The 19,932-nt window shown below is 45.0% G+C and overlaps 1 protein-coding gene across 1 annotated transcript; it reads right to left on the bottom strand.

Moving 5' to 3' along the window:
- Window positions 1-4,708: 4,708 nt before the first annotated feature.
- LOC106611206 (sec1 family domain-containing protein 1) lies at window positions 4,709-19,890 on the bottom strand. The gene is made up of 24 exons (XM_014211174.3): window positions 19,618-19,890; window positions 18,527-18,686; window positions 18,086-18,176; window positions 17,742-17,864; window positions 17,427-17,514; window positions 17,181-17,270; window positions 16,726-16,781; window positions 16,162-16,247; window positions 15,658-15,757; window positions 14,805-14,938; window positions 12,008-12,098; window positions 11,809-11,888; window positions 11,616-11,697; window positions 11,263-11,359; window positions 11,054-11,124; window positions 9,718-9,797; window positions 9,549-9,611; window positions 9,214-9,289; window positions 7,313-7,366; window positions 6,802-6,854; window positions 6,654-6,687; window positions 6,366-6,431; window positions 6,193-6,261; window positions 4,709-4,932 (listed from the first exon to the last, which is right to left on the bottom strand). Exons 1-24 carry the CDS (start codon window positions 19,646-19,648, stop codon window positions 4,909-4,911), a joined length of 1,899 nt encoding a protein of 632 aa, XP_014066649.3. The 5' UTR covers window positions 19,649-19,890; the 3' UTR covers window positions 4,709-4,908.
- Between the last annotated feature and the right edge of the window lie 42 nt (window positions 19,891-19,932).

Genomic DNA, 19,932 nt, shown 5'->3' with positions numbered 1-19,932 from the left:
CAGAGTCCAGATCATCCACCCCTCCCTTCACCCTCATAATATCCAGTTTGAGCTGCACCTCATTGAGCTGTTGGAGTGGTCCGGGTGGGAGCGGCCCGGGGGTGGGCGCAGGGAGCAGAACAGTGCCCTGAGGTTGTGTCTGAACTTGGAGCTCATGCCCAGCTAGATGAAGGGGTTGTAGAAGCTGGCTGACTTAGCGAACAGTCTGGCCAGGATGTTGAGGAGAGGAGGCCACATTGAGATGAACTTGTAGGGAGACCAGACCATCAGGAAGGCTGAACACAGGATCAGACACTTAGGGGAGGAGTTGGTATAATACACACTACACATGAATAGCCACAAACACTGACCTAACCAATACCTTCTGAAGATGAGAAGATATACATTTGCATTGGACTAAAAACGTAAATGAAATCAAAGCAGGCCATCAGTAGACCAAAATTGCTTAGTACTTTGAATCCAACAGCATTTACATGTGTAGTATGTATCCTGCAGCTATCATGATTTCACAAAAACAATGACTACAACTGAGATCATAATCTGATTCTCTCTAATAATAATAGTCCCATCTGATCTGTGCCATCAAGCCATCCTGCCCACCGGCAGTCCGGGAGCACTGAGCAGCTTAAGGCCTTGACCTGGAGCAGCAGATAATGGGCTTTAGAGTGGCTGACATTGACCCAGGGTGCACTGCCATGAGAACCTGGACCACACCCCCTGGCCCGCAACCTTGGCAGGGTCACAGCACAGACCACATACCATGGCTAGGCTGGCATCCCTTGTAACGAATGACACTGATAGCTGTCAGTGTGTTGATGCTTATGAGCCCAAAGGGCAGGATCGGGAAGCCATCCACCTGGCAGACATGCAGACTGGCACACACACACACGTACACCTACATCCACACACTTTTACATTAGGATGAAGTGCCTGCAACTCTGCCAGCCTGTGGAGGGAGGAATCCTTCCAAACCGTGTTGTCATCACCCACTAACCAGACTCTCACGGTACAAGCCAGGTAGACTAACTACTGCAGGATTAAAACACACAATTCTCTGGTGGAATGTGATGTTGTTCTTTGTCGTTCATTCCAGTCGTCTGTCAAGTGGAATGCTGGGAGTCCTGGATAGACACGGTAACAGTAGCCTACTGAGGGATTGATTTAATAATATGTAGAGCTAGAATGTAGTTTTGTTTCATATTCACAGATGAACTCCTTGATAAGAGCTGGGTTCCTTGTCAATCGATGAAGTGATCTTGAACCTCATTCAAGGTTTTACAACAACTACTAACAGGGTTTGGTTCAATTACATTTAGTTTGGTCTGTTTGAACTGGAACTAAACTGGAATGTAATATTTGTACATTTCACAGTTGATGGAATTAACGCACTTATAAAAATGCACTGCAGGATGTTTTAAATCATTTCTACCTGTATTCTACATTTCCAGTATAGCTAGTTTGTCTGAACAGTGACATTATCAGCCTGAATGAAGGAATTTCATTTACATTTATGGAATTGTTGGGTTGGGATAATATTGAATTGGGAATTTAATTATTGTAATTTACTGAACATTGGAATTGAGAGGAATAGAATTCTCAGAATTCAAAGACTGACCTGGAATTAGAATTAAATTAAATTTACAGTGAGGGGGAGAATTTAATTTGTGGAATTACCCACAACCTTGTCTCCTAACAAGAGGGTCAGCATATCAACTTCTGTCTAGTAACCACTATTAAAACAGTGCAACTATAACTAGCATTAGAAATCTCTTAAGAGGGCCATATAGGTCATCTGAAACATCTAATCTAGTTGTATTGGTCACATACACATGGTTAGCAGATGTTAATGCGAGTGTAGCGAAATGCTTGTGCTTCTAGTTCCGACAATGCAGTAATATCTAACAAATTCAAAACAGCTACCTTATAAACACAAATGTAAGGGATGAATAAGAATATGTACATATAAATATATGGATGAGCAATGGCCGTGCGGCATAGACAAGATGCACTGGATGGTATAGAGCAGTATATACATATGAGATGAGTGATGTAGGATCTGTAAACATTATTAAAGTGGTGTTATTTAAGGTGACAAGTGATACCATTATTAAGTCCATTTATTAAAGTGGCCAGAGATTTGAGTCTGTATGTTGGCAGCAGCCTCTCTATGTTAGTGATGGCTGTTTAACAGTCTGATGGCCTTGAGTTAGAAGCAGTTTCAGTCTCTCGGTCCCAGCTTTGATGCACCTGTACTGACCCCCCTTCTGGATGATAGCGGGGTGAACAGGCAGTGGGTCAGGTGGTTGTTGTCCTTGATTATCTTTTTGGCCTTCCTGTGACATCGGGTGCTGTAGGTATCCTGGAGGGCAGGTAGTTTGCCCCCGGTGATGCGTTGTGCAGACCTCACCACACTCTGGAGAGCCTTGCGGTTGAGGGCGGTGCAGTTGCCGTACCAGGCGGTGACACAGCCCGATAAGATGCTCTCGATTGTGCATCTGTAAAAGTTTGTGAGTGTTTAAGGTGACAAGCCAAATTTCTTCAGCCTCCTGAGGTTGAAGGGGCGCTGTTGCGCCTTCTTCACCATGCTGTCTGTGTGGGTGGACCATTTCAGTTTGTCCGTGATGTGTACGCCGAGGAACTTAAAACTTTCAGCCTTCTCCACTGCTGTCCTGTCGATGTGGATAGGGGGGTGCTCCCTCTGCTGTTTCCTGAGGTCCACGATCATCTCCTTTGTTTTGTTGACGTTGAGTGTGAGGTTATTTTCCTGACACCACACTCTGAGAGCCCTCACCTCCTCCCTGTAGGCCGTCTCGTCGTTGTTGGTAATCAGGCCTACCACTGTAGTGTCGTCTGCAAACTTGATGATTGAGTTGGAGGTGTGCATGGCCACGCAGTCATGGGTGAACAGGGAGTACAGGAGAGGGCTGAGAACACACCCTTGTGGGGCCCCAGTGTTGAGGATCAGCGGGGTGGAGATGTTGTTTCCTATCCATCTTCACCACCTGGGGGCGGCCCGTCAGGAAATCCAGGACCCAGTTGCATAGGGCGGGGTTGAGACTCAGGTTCTCGAGCTTAATGATGAGTTTGGAGGGTACTACGGTGTTAAATGCTGAGCTGTAGTCAATGAACAGCATTCTTACATAGGTATTCCTCTTGTCCAGATGGCATAGGGCAGTGTGCAGTGTGATGGCGATTGCATTGTCAGTGGACCTATTGGGGCGGTAAGCAAATTGGAGTGGGTCTAGGGTATCAGGTAGGGTGGAGGTGATATGATCCTTGACTAGTCTCTCAAAGCACTTCATGATGACAGAAGTGAGTGCTACAGGGCAGTAGTCATTTAGTTATCTTAGCTTTCTTGGGAACAGGAACAATGTTGGCCATCTTGAAGCATGTGGGGACAGCAGACCGGGACAGAGATTGATTGAATATGTCCGTAAACACACCAGCCAGCTGGTCTGCGCATGCTCGGAGGACGCGGCTAGGGATGCCGTCTTGGCCAGCAGCCTTGCGATGGTTAACACGTTTAAATGTTTAACTCATGTTGGCCACAGGCCTTTGGTAGCGGGCCGTGTCAGTGGCACTGTATTGTCCTCAAAGCGAGACACTTTAATAACAAATCACCAGTAGAATCACCACTCCATTACCTAGCCAGGAGAACCACCCTGGAAATGTAAATAAAATACATCCCAATTTAACCATATCCATGAAGACAACTCATAACAATGCCATCAGAATACAAGTACACTCAAGATTCACCATGTATTTATTTTGTTAAAGTTGTCTATTCTATATTATCAACAGTGTAGCTTTATAGCAGTTTGACAAGGTAAACATTAGAATAATGACCTAGTATCAACAAGTAAACACCAATGGCAGTCTCCTCCTTGGCTGACACCCTGTAGACAGTCACATTTGGACGGGATATAATGGTGTCCTCCATCAGCACCCTTGTCTTCTGAGTGCCACTAAGCCAAGATCCAAACTTTCACAACAGTCTCCCACACACACACACACACACACACACACGTCTGAAGAGCCCAGTGTTGTTCTGATTATAGACAGGTGAAGTGAGTGGTGTCCCAGAGACCGCTCAGGTGGATGGTCGCTTTCTCTTGTCTTTATTCCAAGTGAGAGCATGACAGAGTTGAGAATCACCCTCTCGGTCTCTCCACAGGATCACCATGTCTGTGGCCAGCCAGCCAGCAGCAGGCAGGTGTACAGCAATAGACCAAGGCTGAGAGAACAGGCATGGCTGTCTCTTTCATACATTATTAGCCTAATCCCTTGATCCTGTTAATGAGAGTGTCTGATGCAATGCTAGCCACTGAAGTCAGGTCAGCTAATACACTTAGCTAAATGCTCCGATTGGTGACACACTAAACAATGGTCAAGGAAGTGGGCTATGGTGTGAAGCAATATAGAGATGAAGCAGCAGCACCTTGTATAGTAATGGTGAGTTCTCCATGCTAGAACTCTGGGTCAACAAAACAGACAACTGCCTGCTTGGTTGATGAGCTCAGCTCCAAAATGGCCTAAGGGGAATGGAAACAGACAAACAGGACTATATGTCTTTAAATATAAAAAAAATGAATCCTTGTGCACAGCAAGAGGACATCTCTGCTAAAACACCCTGTTCTGATCTAGAATAAGATGAAACAAAAGACAAGTTGGAAAACCCTGGTACAAACACTAGACGTCACGGCAGTGCTGAGTAAGACTGTTAATCTTTATTTGTTGAGAGTGTAAAGATAATTAGGTAAACAATGTAAGTACAGTACACATTATAAAATACATGGAATATCAGAGAGAGAACCTAGAGGTATGATTCTACAGTATGATTCAGGAGGTCTTGAGTATTTAGGAGAAATGGAATCGAAGAAAATAAAATGTTCATACATTTTCTTGTTTTTACTTTTGGCCGAGTGAGGACAGCTGTGGAGATAAGCATGGAGAAATAATCAAAACAAGAAATCTGAGATCAATTAAGCAGAGTAGGTTATTTAACACAAACCCACAATATGTGTCATAATGTCATATTATGTTTAGGGCTTGTTAATGATTACTGTTGATAATATCATGGCATTATCAAATGATAATGATCAATTCTATATAATTAGCAGTATTACTATTATCGATTTTTTTTTAACTTCTCTAGGCTTGGGGGCGCTATTTTCACGTCCGGATGAAAAGTGTGCCCAAAGTAAACTGCCTGCTACTCAGGCCCAGAAGCTAGGATATGCATATAATTGGTAGTTTTGGATAGAAAACACTCTATAGTTTCTAAAACTGTTTGAATAATGTCTGAGTATAACAGAACTGATTTGGCAGGCGAAACCCTGAGCACAATCCATCCAGGGAAAATTGTTTTTGAGGTCAATCTGTTTTTCATTGGTTTTCTATGGTAAGCCTGTTTAATAAAAATATTCTTGCAGTTCCTATAGCTTCCACTAGATGTCAACAGTCTTTAGAAATTGGTTGATGTTTTTCTTTAGAGAAATGAATAAGTACTGCTGTCCAGAACGAGGGTCTAGCCTAGGGCTCTCTAATGTTTTGATGCGCGCAACCTGGAACGCGCTTTCATTGTTTTCCTCCGGTATTGAACACAGTTTATCACGTCTTAAATTTTAGCGATTATTTACGTTCAAAAATACCTAAAGTTTTTTTTTATGTTTGGATCAAGATTACAGGTAACTTCTAAGATATTTTGTAGTCATGTTGCGCGAGTTGGAACCAGTGTTTTTTTTTTATGAAACGCACCAAATAAATGGAAATTTTGGAGATATAACGACGGAATTAATCGAACAAAAGGACCATTTGTGATGTTTATGGGACATATTGGAGTGCCAACAGAAGAAGTTCTTCAAAGGCATGAATTAAATCGTTATTTCTGACTTTTGTGTCGCGCCTGGCGGGATGAAATATGATTGTCTGTTTGTTTGATGGGGTGCTATCCTCAGATAATAGCATGGTTTGCTTTCGCCGTAAAGCCTTTTTGAAATCTGATACGGTGGCTAGATTAACAAGAAGTTCAGCTTTAACTTGGTGTATTGCACTTGTGAATGTATGAAAGTTAAATATTTTTTATAATTTTTGTTGAATTTGGCACTGTGCCATTTCACCGGATGTTGTCAAATTGATCCCGTTAACAGGATTTGAGCCATAAGAAGTTTTAAATGCTGTTGGTCCTCCTACCTGCTTGATGAACTGTCCTGCATTGAAGAGCTCACTGCATCCGTACAGCACCCTCTTCCCTGGCTTTGCCTAAAAAAAGGGTACCACAAAATACACATGGTTCAATAAAAACGCAACTGGATATATGAAGAAGTTTTCAAAAAACAAACCGATTTAGAGTAATAAGAAGCTACCTTTGTGTAGTCCACCAGGTTTTGATATTCTACGTAGTTCCCTCCTCCCACCATGAAGACGATAGCCTAAAATAGAAGGAGAGAAAGTCTCATTTTGAGACCGTAATGCTACATCAGGCTGCTAGGTTCAGGTCCAGTACACACAGATTAGATTAGTGCTCTCCCCTTCACACTGTCAGGCCAGGCTAAGCGCCAGGACTGTCCGGGCTACTCAGGGCCACAGCAGTTACTGGACTTAATGGAGGTCCTATTTGTGTGTCTCTTTCTGCTGACCATGACAGGACTCACCTCTTGAAACGGGTTCTTGTTCCTTGGGATGGAGCTGGTTGGAAGGCAGGAGTGTTAGAAACATCTTACAGACACAGAAAATGCACACGATTATTTATAGGCCTTAATTAAGTAACTGCTATCTTTGGACCTCTTTATGGAGTCTTACCTCTCACTGCCACGCAGCATCTTGGGATCAAAGTATCTGTAGTCATCAGTCTCCTGCAGATCATAAATCATCAGTACACCAAACACCACACTCAATTCTAGAAACCCTCAAATCCTTCCATTGCTTAGAGGTCACCCAATTCCTCTTGGTAACCACAGCTCCTGTACAAGCAGGATGGATCCTGTGAGACACATTTAACTCATTCAGATCAGACAATACCCCTCTCTCCTTCCCCCATTTTGCAAAGTAGCTTATCTATCTAAAAAAGTAATTATTCACAAATAGTGATGAATAGTTTTTCCACATATTCAGTCAGAAGTGATCTGAACAGAATAGAGGCATGATTGGAGAGATCTCAGACTGCATACATGAGACGCCAATCAGGTTGTCCATCTTTTTTCTACTGTATCATGAGCATGCTTCCCTCCTGAATGTGATGGTGCAACACAAATACATAGAGGAATGTCCACAATAGAGAGGGAAGAAGGAGGGAATAAAAGAGGAGACTCACCGGGTTGGACTTCATCTCCATCAGGTTGTCTAGGATACGTGTGATGGGCAGGTTCTGAAAGAAAAACTCTTTCAAACTCTGTTTTGCTCACCGGATGATATCATTCATTACAGACTGACTCTAACATAGCAGCTACGTGAGATAATTATCATACATGTCTCCAGGAAAAACCTTCCCATCAAAGCCAATTGACATCTGGACACCAAAAACACACATACAGACAGTATCCTAATGAGACTGCTCTTCAGCCAGCCGGCCAGCCCCTCTCTCGGCCGGCCGGCCGGCCGGCCAGCCCCTCTCTCGGCCGGCCAGCCCCTCTCTCGGCCGGCCAGCCCCTCTCTCGGCCGGCCAGCCAGCCTCTCATGCAGCCAGCCTCTCATGCAGCCAGCCTCTCATGCAGCCAGCCTCTCATGCAGCCAGCCTCTCATGCAGCCAGCCTGCTCAGCCTCGCAGCCAGCCAGCCAGCCTGCTCTGCCTCCCAGGCAGCCAGCCAGCCTCTCAGGCAGCCAGCCAGCCTCTCAGGCAGCCAGCCAGCCTCTCAGGCAGCCAGCCAGCCTCTCAGCCTCCCAGGCAGCCAGCCAGCCTCTCAGCCTCCCAGGCAGCCAGCCAGCCTCTCAGGCAGCCAGCCAGCCTCTCAGCCAGCCAGGCAGCCTCTCAGCCAGCCAGGCAGCCTCTCAGCCAGCCAGGCAGCCTCTCAGCCAGCCAGGCAGCCTCTCAGCCAGCCAGGCAGCCTCTCAGCCAGCCAGGCAGCCTCTCAGCCAGGCAGCCAGCCAGCCAGGCAGCCAGCCAGCCAGCCAGCCAGCCAGCCAGCCAGCCAGCCAGCCTCGCAGCCAGCCAGGCAGCCAGCCAGCCAGCCAGCCAGCCAGCCTGCTCAGCCAGCCTCTCAGCCAGCCAGGCAGCCAGCCAGCCAGCCTCTCAGCCAGCCTGGCAGCCAGCCAGCCTCTCAGCCAGCCAGGCAGCCAGCCAGCCAGCCAAGCAGCCAGCCAGGCAGCCTCTCAGCCAGCCAGCCTCTCAGCCAGCCAGCCTCTCAGCCAGCCAGCCTCTCAGCCAGCCAGCCTCTCAGCCAGCCTCTCAGCCAGCCAGGCAGCCAGCCAGCCAGGCAGCCAGCCAGGTAGCCAGCCAGGTAGCCAGCCAGCCTCTCAGCCAGCCAGGTATCCAGCCAGCCTCTCAGCCAGCCTCTCAGCCAGCCTCTCAGCCAGCCTCTCAGCCAGCCAGCCAGCCAGCCTCTCAGCCAGCCAGGCAGCCAGCCAGCCTCTCTCGCAGGCAGCCAGCCAGCCAGCCAGCCAGCCTCTCTCGCAGCCAGCCAGCCAGCCTCTCTCGCAGGCAGGCAGGCAGGCAGCCAGCCAGCCTCTCTCGCAGGCAGGCAGCCAGCCAGCCAGCCTCTCTCGCAGGCAGGCAGCCAGCCAGCCTCTCTCGTAGGCAGGCAGCCATGCCAGCCAGCCGGACTCTCTCGCAGGCAGGCAGCCAGCCAGCCAGCCTCTCTTGCAGGCAGCCACACAGCCAGCCGGCCAGCCTCACAGCCAGCCACACAGCCAGCCGGCCTCACAGCCAGACTCACAGACTCACAGCCAGCCGGCCAGACTCACAGCCTCTCAGACAGCCTCTCAGACAGCCTCTCAGACAGCCTCTCAGACAGCCTCTCAGACAGCCTCTCAGACAGCCTCTCAGACAGCCTCTCAGACAGCCTCTCAGACAGCCTCTCAGACAGCCTCTCAGACAGCCTCTCAGACAGCCTCAGGAGGAGTAAGATTAGGAGACATTCAGTATCTTCCTACTCATCCTTGTGTTTCTGTGTGTGTGTGTGCATTTCTCCCTCTGTGTTTGTGTGCACACACACACACATCTGTGTGTGTGTGTGTGTGTGTGTGTGTAGGTGTGTCTCTCTGTGTAGAGCTACTTACATGCTGTTTGAGCACCAGGTGCTTCACCCCATCCATGACAAACTGGGAGCCAGAGTTCATCACTCTAGAGAAGAGGCTGTGAGACAGACAGGGAGACAGTGTCAACACGGGGGTTAGGTGAGCGTGTCAACACGGGGGTTAGGTGAGCGTGTCAACACGGGGGTTAGGTGAGCGTGTCAACACGGGGGTTAGGTGAGCGTGTCAACACGGGGGTTAGGAATATGGGACGAGCATGGATTATGTTGTTAATGTAAAAGAAAGATGTGTTCTCAATAACTTACCTGGTTAAATAATGATTAAAACTGTGGTCTATGGAAAGGGACACTCTCTCTTACCCCATAGGTTTTACACCGCTGTTCCCATAGTTAGATGGTGTGGCAGCAATCTTAGTGAAAGCCCTGGAAAAAAGACAATATATAAGTAGCTTGTGTTCTAAAACAAAATGTGGTTAACTGTTATGTTTTGTTCTGTATGTATGAAAAATAATTTGATGGACCAACTTACTTCCACTGCTTGATGTAGTTGACAGGGGACAGGTCACAGCCGGTGTCTAATAGAGCCTTCTTGTATTGGTCCAGATCAGTCTACATCACAGAACATAAAGAATGCCCGTTTTCACCAAGGTAAAACATACAAGTGATCGAGCAGGCATTCGAGGTCTAGTACCCCGAAGGGATCGACACCCATTCTTCATAAACACTGTGATGTGTGTTGTGGCATCATCTGTATAGTATGGAATGACGGCAGAGACTGTTTAATGTACCATGTTACACCGCATCGGCCAGGGAAAAACAAACAACCTAAAGAGCAGGAGTGGACGGAGGGACTGGAGGGGGTAATCCCATGGTGATAATCTGCCCAGGGAGGGTTCAGGTTCATGGGGACAGAGACGAAAGGAGAAATACCAGACATTAGTGGTAGAAAACGATTTCCTGCTTGACTTCAGCTGTCAGGCCAGGGAACAGCATAGTGTCTCAGAGGAGAAGGGCTGTTAGGAAGACCATTGATCAACATGATGCTCCAGGACAGCCTGATCCTAACACTGATACCAGGCTGCAGCCGCAGCCAGAAACCCGGGCCCGTATTAACAAAGCGCCTCATAGTAGAAGTGCTGTTCTGGGATCAGTTGGGTCATTTAGATGATAATGATTAAGGTTATATGGACAGCGGTGGGCAACTGATCCTAGATCAGCCCTAATCTCACTGAAGAGAACAGGCGGGACGTAGAACCCCCAGTCATTGTGGAGAGCCGGAAGGTCTCCTATACAGAGGGCCTTGAGATGCTCAGAACAGAACAGGCTAGCATTATTGGATTTCTGGAGTAATGATGTTTGGCCGCGGCTTCAAAGGGTTTCAATGTTCCTAGAATCTGCCTCTACATGCATCATATCAAACAATAAAGATTTTGAATGTTGTCAGAAGAAAAGCATATGAAAAATGAAAATGTTGGGAATTGGTGTTTTGCTTAATGGTGTTCTACATAATTAAATCCAAGCCAAGGCTTTTCAAATTGTGTATTGTGTTTTTGTTAAGACTTCTACAGTGAAACCACAAAGTGTCTCCATTCAGGTTGCTATTGTGTTGTTTTTGGTCCATTGGGAATGATACTGATATGACTGCAGTGGATCAGCATTGAGTTCCCTAACAGAGGGACCTGCATCCTGTGGGTCCTCCCCTGACCTGTGATGGAGTCTAGTTTGGCATGCATTTGATGGGGAGAGAACGTGTGATGGGAGTCTAGTATGTTTTTGATAGGGATCGAGTTTAGGCTTAGACCGTTAGGGTAAGGGATAAGAGGGGTTAGGTTAAGGGTAGGGATAGAAGGGGGCCCAGGCCTCACCTCTGAAGTGGGCTGCAGGGCTGTGATGTAGAAAATCAGAAAGAGTCTCATCTTGTCCGCTGGTGTTCCCGCTGTTACAAAGAGAAAAACTGTTGTTTGACAAACCTTCAAAAACAGGCATCTCAGGTACTTCCAACCCATGACAAAGTAGCACACATATGCATGATTTGTGTCATTTCTGGCCAAGATAAGCACAGTGGCACATCTACCGTCTGGGTCACCGATGATGTCCAGTAAAGACTTATCCAGGGTGGATTTGCTCATCAGCTTCTCCTCGTACTCAAAGTACACGTCTAGTTTACGGCTCTGTGGATACATCCAATAAGGTGTAGATTAGTTCAAGAGGATTTTTAGGCAGTCCTTTGACAGATTTAGTAACAACTTTATAGTCAGTGCTCTGAGATGGTACAACTGTGATTGCACAGCACAACAGTCTTCCATTTGTGTTCAATATCTGAGAACAAGTGTTAATGGGACGCTGTGCACTGTGGACATAGAGAGAACCCTCTCTCTCTAGACACAGAGAACACCCTGTCTGGCCAAGACAGTGCTAAACACTGACCTTAATGTGATCCAGAACGGCAGTGGCTACATTAGTGTGGAGGTCAATCAGCCTCTTCTTCTCCAGAAGTTCTGGCAGAGAGCTGTTGTTAGAGGAAACAGTTTGGTACGGACTGAGAGAACTGTCAATAATGCCGCCGTAATGAATAAATAATAATAAGGATAAATACTGTATATTCAACATTGATGCTCACCTGACGGCTAAGGTAAGTTTTGCTGTGTTGTCTGACATACTAATACTACTAATGGCTCCCTCATCCTCACCCTCCAACCCCTGGAGAAGAAAATACGTTATTTTAGTGGGGAATATGCAAGTGTGAGTGTCGTCTTATTGTTTTCAGTGTGACTACTTCATTGAACAGCTCTATAAAACCGCCTGTGTGCCACGCTTACCATGATGCTCTTGAGGCGTTTCACCTCGTCCTCTTGGGCTCGGTATGTGTCTAACTCCTCTTGTACAGACTCAGCCACCTCTGGGAACGGGCTGGAAGAGTCAAAACGAGCTCTCAGGCAAGAAGAACTTCACTATGGCAAAGCTCCAAATAGATTGTTTCTACCGAGTTATAAAGCATCACCTGCAGACTACCTTCTAAATCAGTAGTTTAATCCAATTTAGCCAACAGAACTGCGTTCCTTTAACCAGCAAAACTTGGAATATACTGTTGCTACCGATTTATAAAGCATCGGCCAAGAGCTACCTTCTAAATCAGTAATTGATCACAGGTGAGCTCCTAAGAAAGCTTCAAACTGAAACTAGTGCCTGCAACCTGGTTCAGGTTATCAATCAACCTACCAGGGTAGTTACAAACAGCACAAGATTGAAATCATCAACATGTATTGATCACATCTTTACTAAAGCTGCAGAAATTTGTTTGAAGTATCTAAATCTATCAGATGTAGTGATCACAATATTGTAGCCATATCTAGAAAGCTGGGCCTAGTGTATAAGAGGTCATACAATACGTTTTGTAGTGATTACTATGTTGTTGATGTAAAGAATATTTATTGGTCCGTGGTGTGTAACGATGAGCAACCAGACGCTGCACTTGACACATTCATGAAATTGCTTATCCCAGTTACTAATAAGCACACACCCATTAAGAAAATGACTAATAACTTAAATCCCCATAGATTGATGAGGAATTGAAAAATTGTATGGTTGAGAAGGATTAGGCAAAATAAGTCTGGCTGTACAAGTGATTGGCAAACGTACTGTAAATTGAGAAATCATATGACTAAACTGAATAAAACAAACTACACTATGAAACAAAGAATGATACTAAAAAGCATTGGAGCATCTTAAATGAAATTTTGGGCAAAAAGGCAAACTCCGCTCCATCATTCATTGAATCAGATGGCTCATTCATCACTAAACCCACTGATATTGCCAACTACTTTAATGATTTTTTCATTAGCAAGATTAACAAATTTAGGCATGACATGCCAGCAACAAACGCTGACATGACACATCCAAGTATATCTGACGAAATTATGAAAGACAAGCATTGTAATTTTGAATTCCTTAAAGTAAGTGTGGAAGAGGTAAAAAAATGGTCTATCAACAATGACAAGCCACCTGGGTCTGACAACTTGGACGGAAAATTACTGAGGATAATAGCGGATGATATTGCCACTCCTATTTGCCATATCTTCAATTTAAACCTACTAGAAAGTGTGAGCCCTCAGGCCTAGAAGGAAGCAAAAGTTATTCCCTTACCTAAGCATAGTAAAGCCCCCTTGCTGGCTCAAATAGCCGACCAATCAGCCTTTTACCAACCCTTAGTAAACTTTTGGAAAAAATTGTGTTTGACCAGATACAATACAAATTGACAACAAACTTTCAGCATGCTTTTATAGAAGGACATTCAACAAGCACAGCACTTACAAAAAATGATTGATGATTGGCTGAGAGAAATTGATGATAAAAAGGTTGTGGGGGCTGTTTTGTTAGACTTCAGTGCAGCTTTTGACATTATCAATCATAGTCTGTTGCTGGAAAAACTTGTATGGCTTTACACACCCTGCTATATTGTGGATAAAGAGTTACCTGTCTAACAGAACACAGATGGTGTTTCTAATAGAAGCCTCTCCAACATAATCCAGGAATTCCCCAGGGCAGCGGTCTTGGCACCTTACTTTTTACCATCTTTACTAACGACATGCCACTGGCTTTGATTAAAGCCATCTATCTATGTGGATGACTCAACACTATACACATCAGCAACTGTAATGACTGCAACACTTAACAAAGAGCTGCAGTTAGTTCCAGAATGGGTGGGAAGGAATAAATTAGTCCTGAATATTTCAAAATGCATTGTATTTGGGACAAACTAAATCTTATAAGGAATGTGGAAATTGAGCAAGTTGAGGTGACTAAACTGCTTGGAGTAACCCTGAATTGTTAACTGTCATGGTGAAAACATATTGACAACAGTAGCTAAAAATGGGGAGAAGTCTGTCCATAATAAAGCACTACTCTGCATTCTTAACAGCACTTTCAACAAGGAAGGTCCTACAGGCCCTGGTTTTGTCGCACCTGGACTTCTGTTCAGTCGTGTGGTCAGGGGCCACAGAGGGACTTAGGAAAATTGCAATTGACTCAGAATAGGGCAGGACGGCTGGCCCTTGGATGCACAGAGAGGTAATATTAATATGTCAATTTCTCCTGGCTCAAAGTGGAGGAGATTAACTTCATCACTGCTTGTATTTGTGAGAGGTATTGACATGTTGAATTCACCGAGCTGTCAGTTTGAACTACTGGCACACAGCTTGGATTCCCATGCATACCCCACAAGACCAGAGGTCTCTTCACAGTCCCCAAGTCCAGAACAGACTATGGGAGGCGCACAGTACTACATAGAGCCATGACTACACAGAACTCTATTCCACATCAAGTAACTCATGCAAGCAGTAAAAACCTAGATTTTTTTGTTGTTGCTGATAACACACCTTATGGAACAGCGGGGACTGTGAAGCAACACAAACATAGGCACAGACATGCAAACAAACACACAATAACATACACACACGAACACATGGATTTTGTGTTGTAGATATGTGGTAGTAGAGAAGGGGCCTTAGGGCACACACTTAATATGTTGTGAAATCTGTTGTGAATGTATTGTAATGTTTTACAAAATGTGTAACTGCCTTCATTTTGCTGGAAAAATGTTGCATAGCAAATACAAACCTGCCCTTGTGTTTCTGCCAGAACATGTCGGCTGATGTGAGGTCATAACTCTTCTTGTTCTTGGGTCTGGCTCCAGCAGGAGAGGATTCTGACCCCACAGACTCATCCATACTAACCCTGTTCAGGTGGAAGTCCTGGGACACACACAGACACCGGTAGAGACACTAGTTACTCTGTGTTTGGCAGCTGGCAGAGATCCTATTGGATGTGAAGTCTGGTCATATTTCTACTCAAAACATTAGAAAACATACTGATCCATAGATACCTCTGGGAATAAACATTGATATCTATCATCATCATCAGCCTACCTTCAAAATAACAACTGTTGTCATACATATATCGAGGCTAAAACAAAGGACCTGCAATGCTGAAAACCAATGGTAGGATAGGAGACTGGTTGGTCCACTCTACACCACAAATCATTTTAAGGCACGGACGGTGGAAAATGGTTCCTCACTAATATTTATGACCTCTGACACATGTCAATGCACATACCATAACATTTACACTCCTCTTCATCTTACACAAAGAATTCACAGTATCTCAGAAATAACATTCCAAGTTAAATCTGTTTGCTACCTTGAAAAACCACACACACCTTAGTGTACTTACTGTAGATACCCTATTCACACTACTGAGCAGACCAGTTCAGACTCAGTGTAAAATACCATAAACCCAACACAATTCACCAGGAATGAGTCCAGACTGTAGCGTGGACGTTTCTCATTAGTAAGCCCTTAGTTTTGGTCAAAGTGTATGATGTGTCTGTTAAGTCCATCATAACATTGTGGCGGAAGTACAACAGACAGATCTGCTCCGCTCTTTCTCTCTCCCTGTGTCCTGTCAGTCTTACCAGCACGTCGTGGATGAGGGCCTGGTAGGTCCATGTGTGGTGGAGAGGGGTGGCAAGATCCAGGTTGCGGTCAGCAAGTACAAATAAGGGTCTCTGGAAGCTGAGAGAGAGAGACGGAGAGATGAAACGAGAATATGACATATGTACCCAGAGTTCCCCACTGACTAGGCTCTCTCTATGCTCCACCACAAAAGACTTGAAATGGATCCAGCTTAGATTTTCCCAGAGGAGGCATGACTGTTTTATCTTCATCCACCACTTAGTGAAGGCCTAGCTAACTGTTCAGTGGGTCTGGAGAGGAGAAAAGCAGGAGAGCACATTTCCACCTCAGAGTTAAACAAAGACATGGTGAAACAGTGTGTATGGGAAGCCATTGTATGCGTTTGTCATACGGAATGGAGTAGGCTTTCCATGGTAAAGTACACAATGGGATAAATGTCTTCATCTAGTCTGCTCTCTCTATGGTTGATACCCAGTTAACTAGTCTACAGCACCCTGAACCACCTGAACTGGCTGGCCCCCATGTTGTCTCCAGTGAACAGGCTGTTTCTGGCGTCTCGCAGGTTCTCCCGAAGCTTCTTGTCAAGTTTCTACAACAGAGAAACTGGGTTAAGATGTTTTAGTCTCTTATTTAACTAGCGAGGCAAGAGGCCTTATGTCTTCTGAACCAAATAAAGACTAAGCACACAGTTCTGCAGGGCTGCATTGAGACCACCACCATAACACAGCAGTACATGGAACAAAGAGCAGTGTTGTGTGACTAGAGGAGAATCACTCTACCCATCCATTAAGGCCCCTGGAGGATCAGCTTCCACACAGACTGCATCAACATTACACCTGCAAATACAGTCTGCAAACGCTGAGATTCTGGAGGTGGTTGGATTTGGGGTGGTCCTCAAATGACTAATTTCCCCTTTCACTGTTCCCACGGGGGATATGTACAACTCTCCCAGGCCTCTCTGCACTGCTAAGACGTAATATAAAGAGTGTTCAGACAGACTGGGCCCCTGACAGCGGCTGAGGCGAGGAAACTTCAGATGGTTTTAAATGAGGGAGGATGATGCTTACCACCGCGACCATCTCTGCAGCATTCCCTCTTGGACAGCGGATTATGGGGACAGTACCTAAGAAAACAAAACAGATCTGTTAGATGCCAATAGAGAGCATTGAAGAGTTTAGCAGAGCTTCTCTATAGAGATGTGCTGGAGTCTAGTGGGGATAAAACTGAGAATCTTTTACAGACTGCAAGGTGGGTTTGTTTTGTCAAAGTGTCATCTATATGGTCACACTTTCAGACAAAACCCTTCACTTTCAAACTTTCCTCTCTCAGAATAACTATTATCTTGGTACTGCTTCGATTCAGGTGAGTAATACATGGTAGTAATGCTGCCATCTAGCAGGTAGAAATGGTATAACCACCTGAGTAAATGGATCTCACAGTATATTTTGAAATACCAAAGCAATGTTCTCTCAGGAGTCTCAATAGTATTGTGGCATTGATAACACTTTGTTGAAGGACCCACCCAGAGTGACAAAAAAGCAGAAGAGACTGTCTACTATCGTATCCATGATGGCCTCCATCTCTGTGTCCATGATGTCCGATTTGTTAATTGCTAAGCAAAAGGGAATAGGAAAACAGGAAGTCAAATACAATCATGCCAGCTAATCAAGAAGACGATCTGAAGGTAATATGTGAATAAAAACAGTTATCTTTAGTTTCCTTTTGACAATATCAAACCTTGCCCCGTTTCTGAATCCAATGAACTTACCATGGTAGGAAATTAACTCTTTATTTTGATTGCTGAGGATGAACATATCATCTTCAAGTGTGATGAAGTTCAAATACTGATCGAACACCTACAAAAGCAAAAAATGACCTTACTCTTACAAGGCTGTCAAATACCCTGTGATGTGATATATAGAAAATGACTGGGCCTGAGTCCCAAATTGCACACTATCCTCCTTTATAGTGCACTGCTTTTCACCAGAGCCCTACAGGCACAAAGTAGTGCAGCATATAGGGTATAGGGTACCATTTGAGATAAAGTCTGGCAGAGTGGTAAACTAGTGTGTTGTTGACTCACCTTGGTAACCTGTGTGATAGCATTGGCTGAGAGAGCTGCACTGGCAATATCCTCTAGTTTACTTCTGGATATGGCTGAGATGAAGTTAAAATAGTAAGACTCATACAGCTGGCTACGAAGGTCCTGAGAAAGAGAGACAAAACAACGGAATGGAACAATATACCGACTAGTAGGATGTTAGATGTCTGGGATGTTACGTTTGGACAACAAATCATTTTATCTGGGCAAAGCCACCAAATTCATAGACTCGGTGGCCGAAGACATTTATCCTTATCATCTGGCCTATCCAGCATTTAAAAATATCTGATGATGTCATGTTGAATTTCTGAGTGAGGGATGTTTACTTGGCATATCCGGTCAATGTTCTCCTCTGTCGGCATTACAAAATAGATGGCTGGCACATCCGGGATGGGATCTCTGTCTGAATGAAGCAACCTATAGAGAAAGATAAAATACATTGAAGAGCTTTCTAGATGACTGTATCCTCTATTGATTGACACCAAGTCAACGCTGTGTGTGTGTGTGTGGGGACTTATTTGCAACTGCTCAATTCAGTATTAACTCAAATTCCTTTCCTCAATACTGTTGTTGTCCTTTGAAATATACTGCACAGGTATCTCCTTCATTATCAAAAGACTCACCAGTTGATGGGTTGTTACACAAAAAGGTTCAATGTCTTTACAGCCTTATCAATTATTTGTCTGACGTATCATGATTTTAGCTTTTTCTAAATGTACCTTTTGTGAAGGAGACATGATGTCAAATTGTGAGTTAGGCCTACTCACAAGTGCAACGTGATCCCCATGTCCCGTAGCTCTTTGACTGCCAGTAGAGGGGAGATGATGTCCTGGCCACACCTGTCGTAGATCAGCACCTTCCATACCGGCTCAGCAGCAGTGTTTTTCAACGGAGGAGCGTTGAAATTCAGCATGCGCTTCAAGGCAGCTGGGGACACAGAAGAACCCATGGGACAGTTTATTTTATTTAACCTTTATTTAACTAGGCAAGTCAGTTAAGAACAAATTCTTATTTTCAATGACGGCCTAGGAACATTTACATTTTAGTCATTTAGCAGACGCTCTTATCCAGAGCGACTTACAGTAGTGAATGCATACATTTCATACATTTTTTTCTCCGTACTGGTCCCCCGTGGGAATTGAACCCACAACCCTGGCGCTGCAAACACCATGCTCTACCAACTGAGCTACACGGGAACAGCGGGTTATCTGCCTTGTTCAGGGGCAGAACAACAGACCTTCCCCAACCTTGTCAGCTTGGGGATTCGATCTAGCAACCTTTCTTTCGGTCACTGGCCCAATGCTCTAACCACTAGACTACCTTCTGCCCCAGCCACTACTTTTTACTACAGCCACCACTTTGCCCCACTAAACATTGCACAGGACTGGGGTAACTGGGACTTTGCTATACCAATTCTGCCACTCAATGCTGAGTGAAATTATGAAATCGTTAGATGAGTGAAATAGTTAACTAGCTACTGTTAGATACACATTCACATGTTACTGAAGGGAAATGGGACATATAAGTTAGCAATCTGTCTAGTTGTATTTCAGGGCGACAACACATTCACTTCGTTGTATTCATGTTTCTTGACATGACAACCACATCAGTGTCTAGTGAATTCAAGAGTATCGGTAAGTTAAGGCTAGACATCCGACTTCTTGCTGTTTTATAATACAATTGTAAAGTTAATTAGCCAGCTAGTAAGTTAGCTTAGCATTGCTTTTCTCGTGAACTGGTTGGTCGTCGTGAGAGATCGTTTTTTTCAACAGGTAGCTAGCTAGGGTCAGATAAAATAGTCGATTTTATTCGACAGCCTATGCTGATTAAGAATGAATAAACTAAACCATTGACAGACCTGCCTGCTTTTCCCGGACGGAGGCGGCCATCTTTTCTGTTTATGCAGTCACACCGGGCATAGGATGACGGGTCAGGCAAGTCTCGTTCGATGTCTGCTATATCGCTCATTACCGCGATCTCACGTGGTGTTTTCAATGCCGCGCTCAAAACAACTGAGAACTCGAAAATGTCCTACTTCCGACTTCCGTGCGTTCAACATAATGTGAACTCGGGAAAAAACGAGCTCCGACTGGGAAAAATCGCTTTGGACGGCCACCCAACTCAGAATTCCAACTCGGTAACTCGGGCCATGACCTAGTATTTTTCCGAGTTC

Source organism: Salmo salar, chromosome 09 (genome assembly GCF_965601325.2).
Source record: "Salmo salar chromosome 09, fSalSal1, whole genome shotgun sequence".
Taxonomy (NCBI): Eukaryota; Metazoa; Chordata; class Actinopteri; order Salmoniformes; family Salmonidae; genus Salmo; species Salmo salar.
Note: the sequence above shows the minus strand (reverse complement) of the source record. Positions and strands in the feature narration are given on the sequence as shown.

Coding starts and splice junctions, on each gene's coding strand:
- LOC106611206 (XM_014211174.3), bottom strand. CDS start 19,648: ATGGCCGCCTCCGTCCGGGAAAAGCAGGCAG. Junction 9,290..9,548: donor AGCGGTGTAAAACCTATGGG/GTAAGAGAGAGT, acceptor TCTGTCTCACAG/CCTCTTCTCTAGAGTGATGA. Junction 6,855..7,312: donor TGGAGATGAAGTCCAACCCG/GTGAGTCTCCTC, acceptor TATGATCTGCAG/GAGACTGATGACTACAGATA.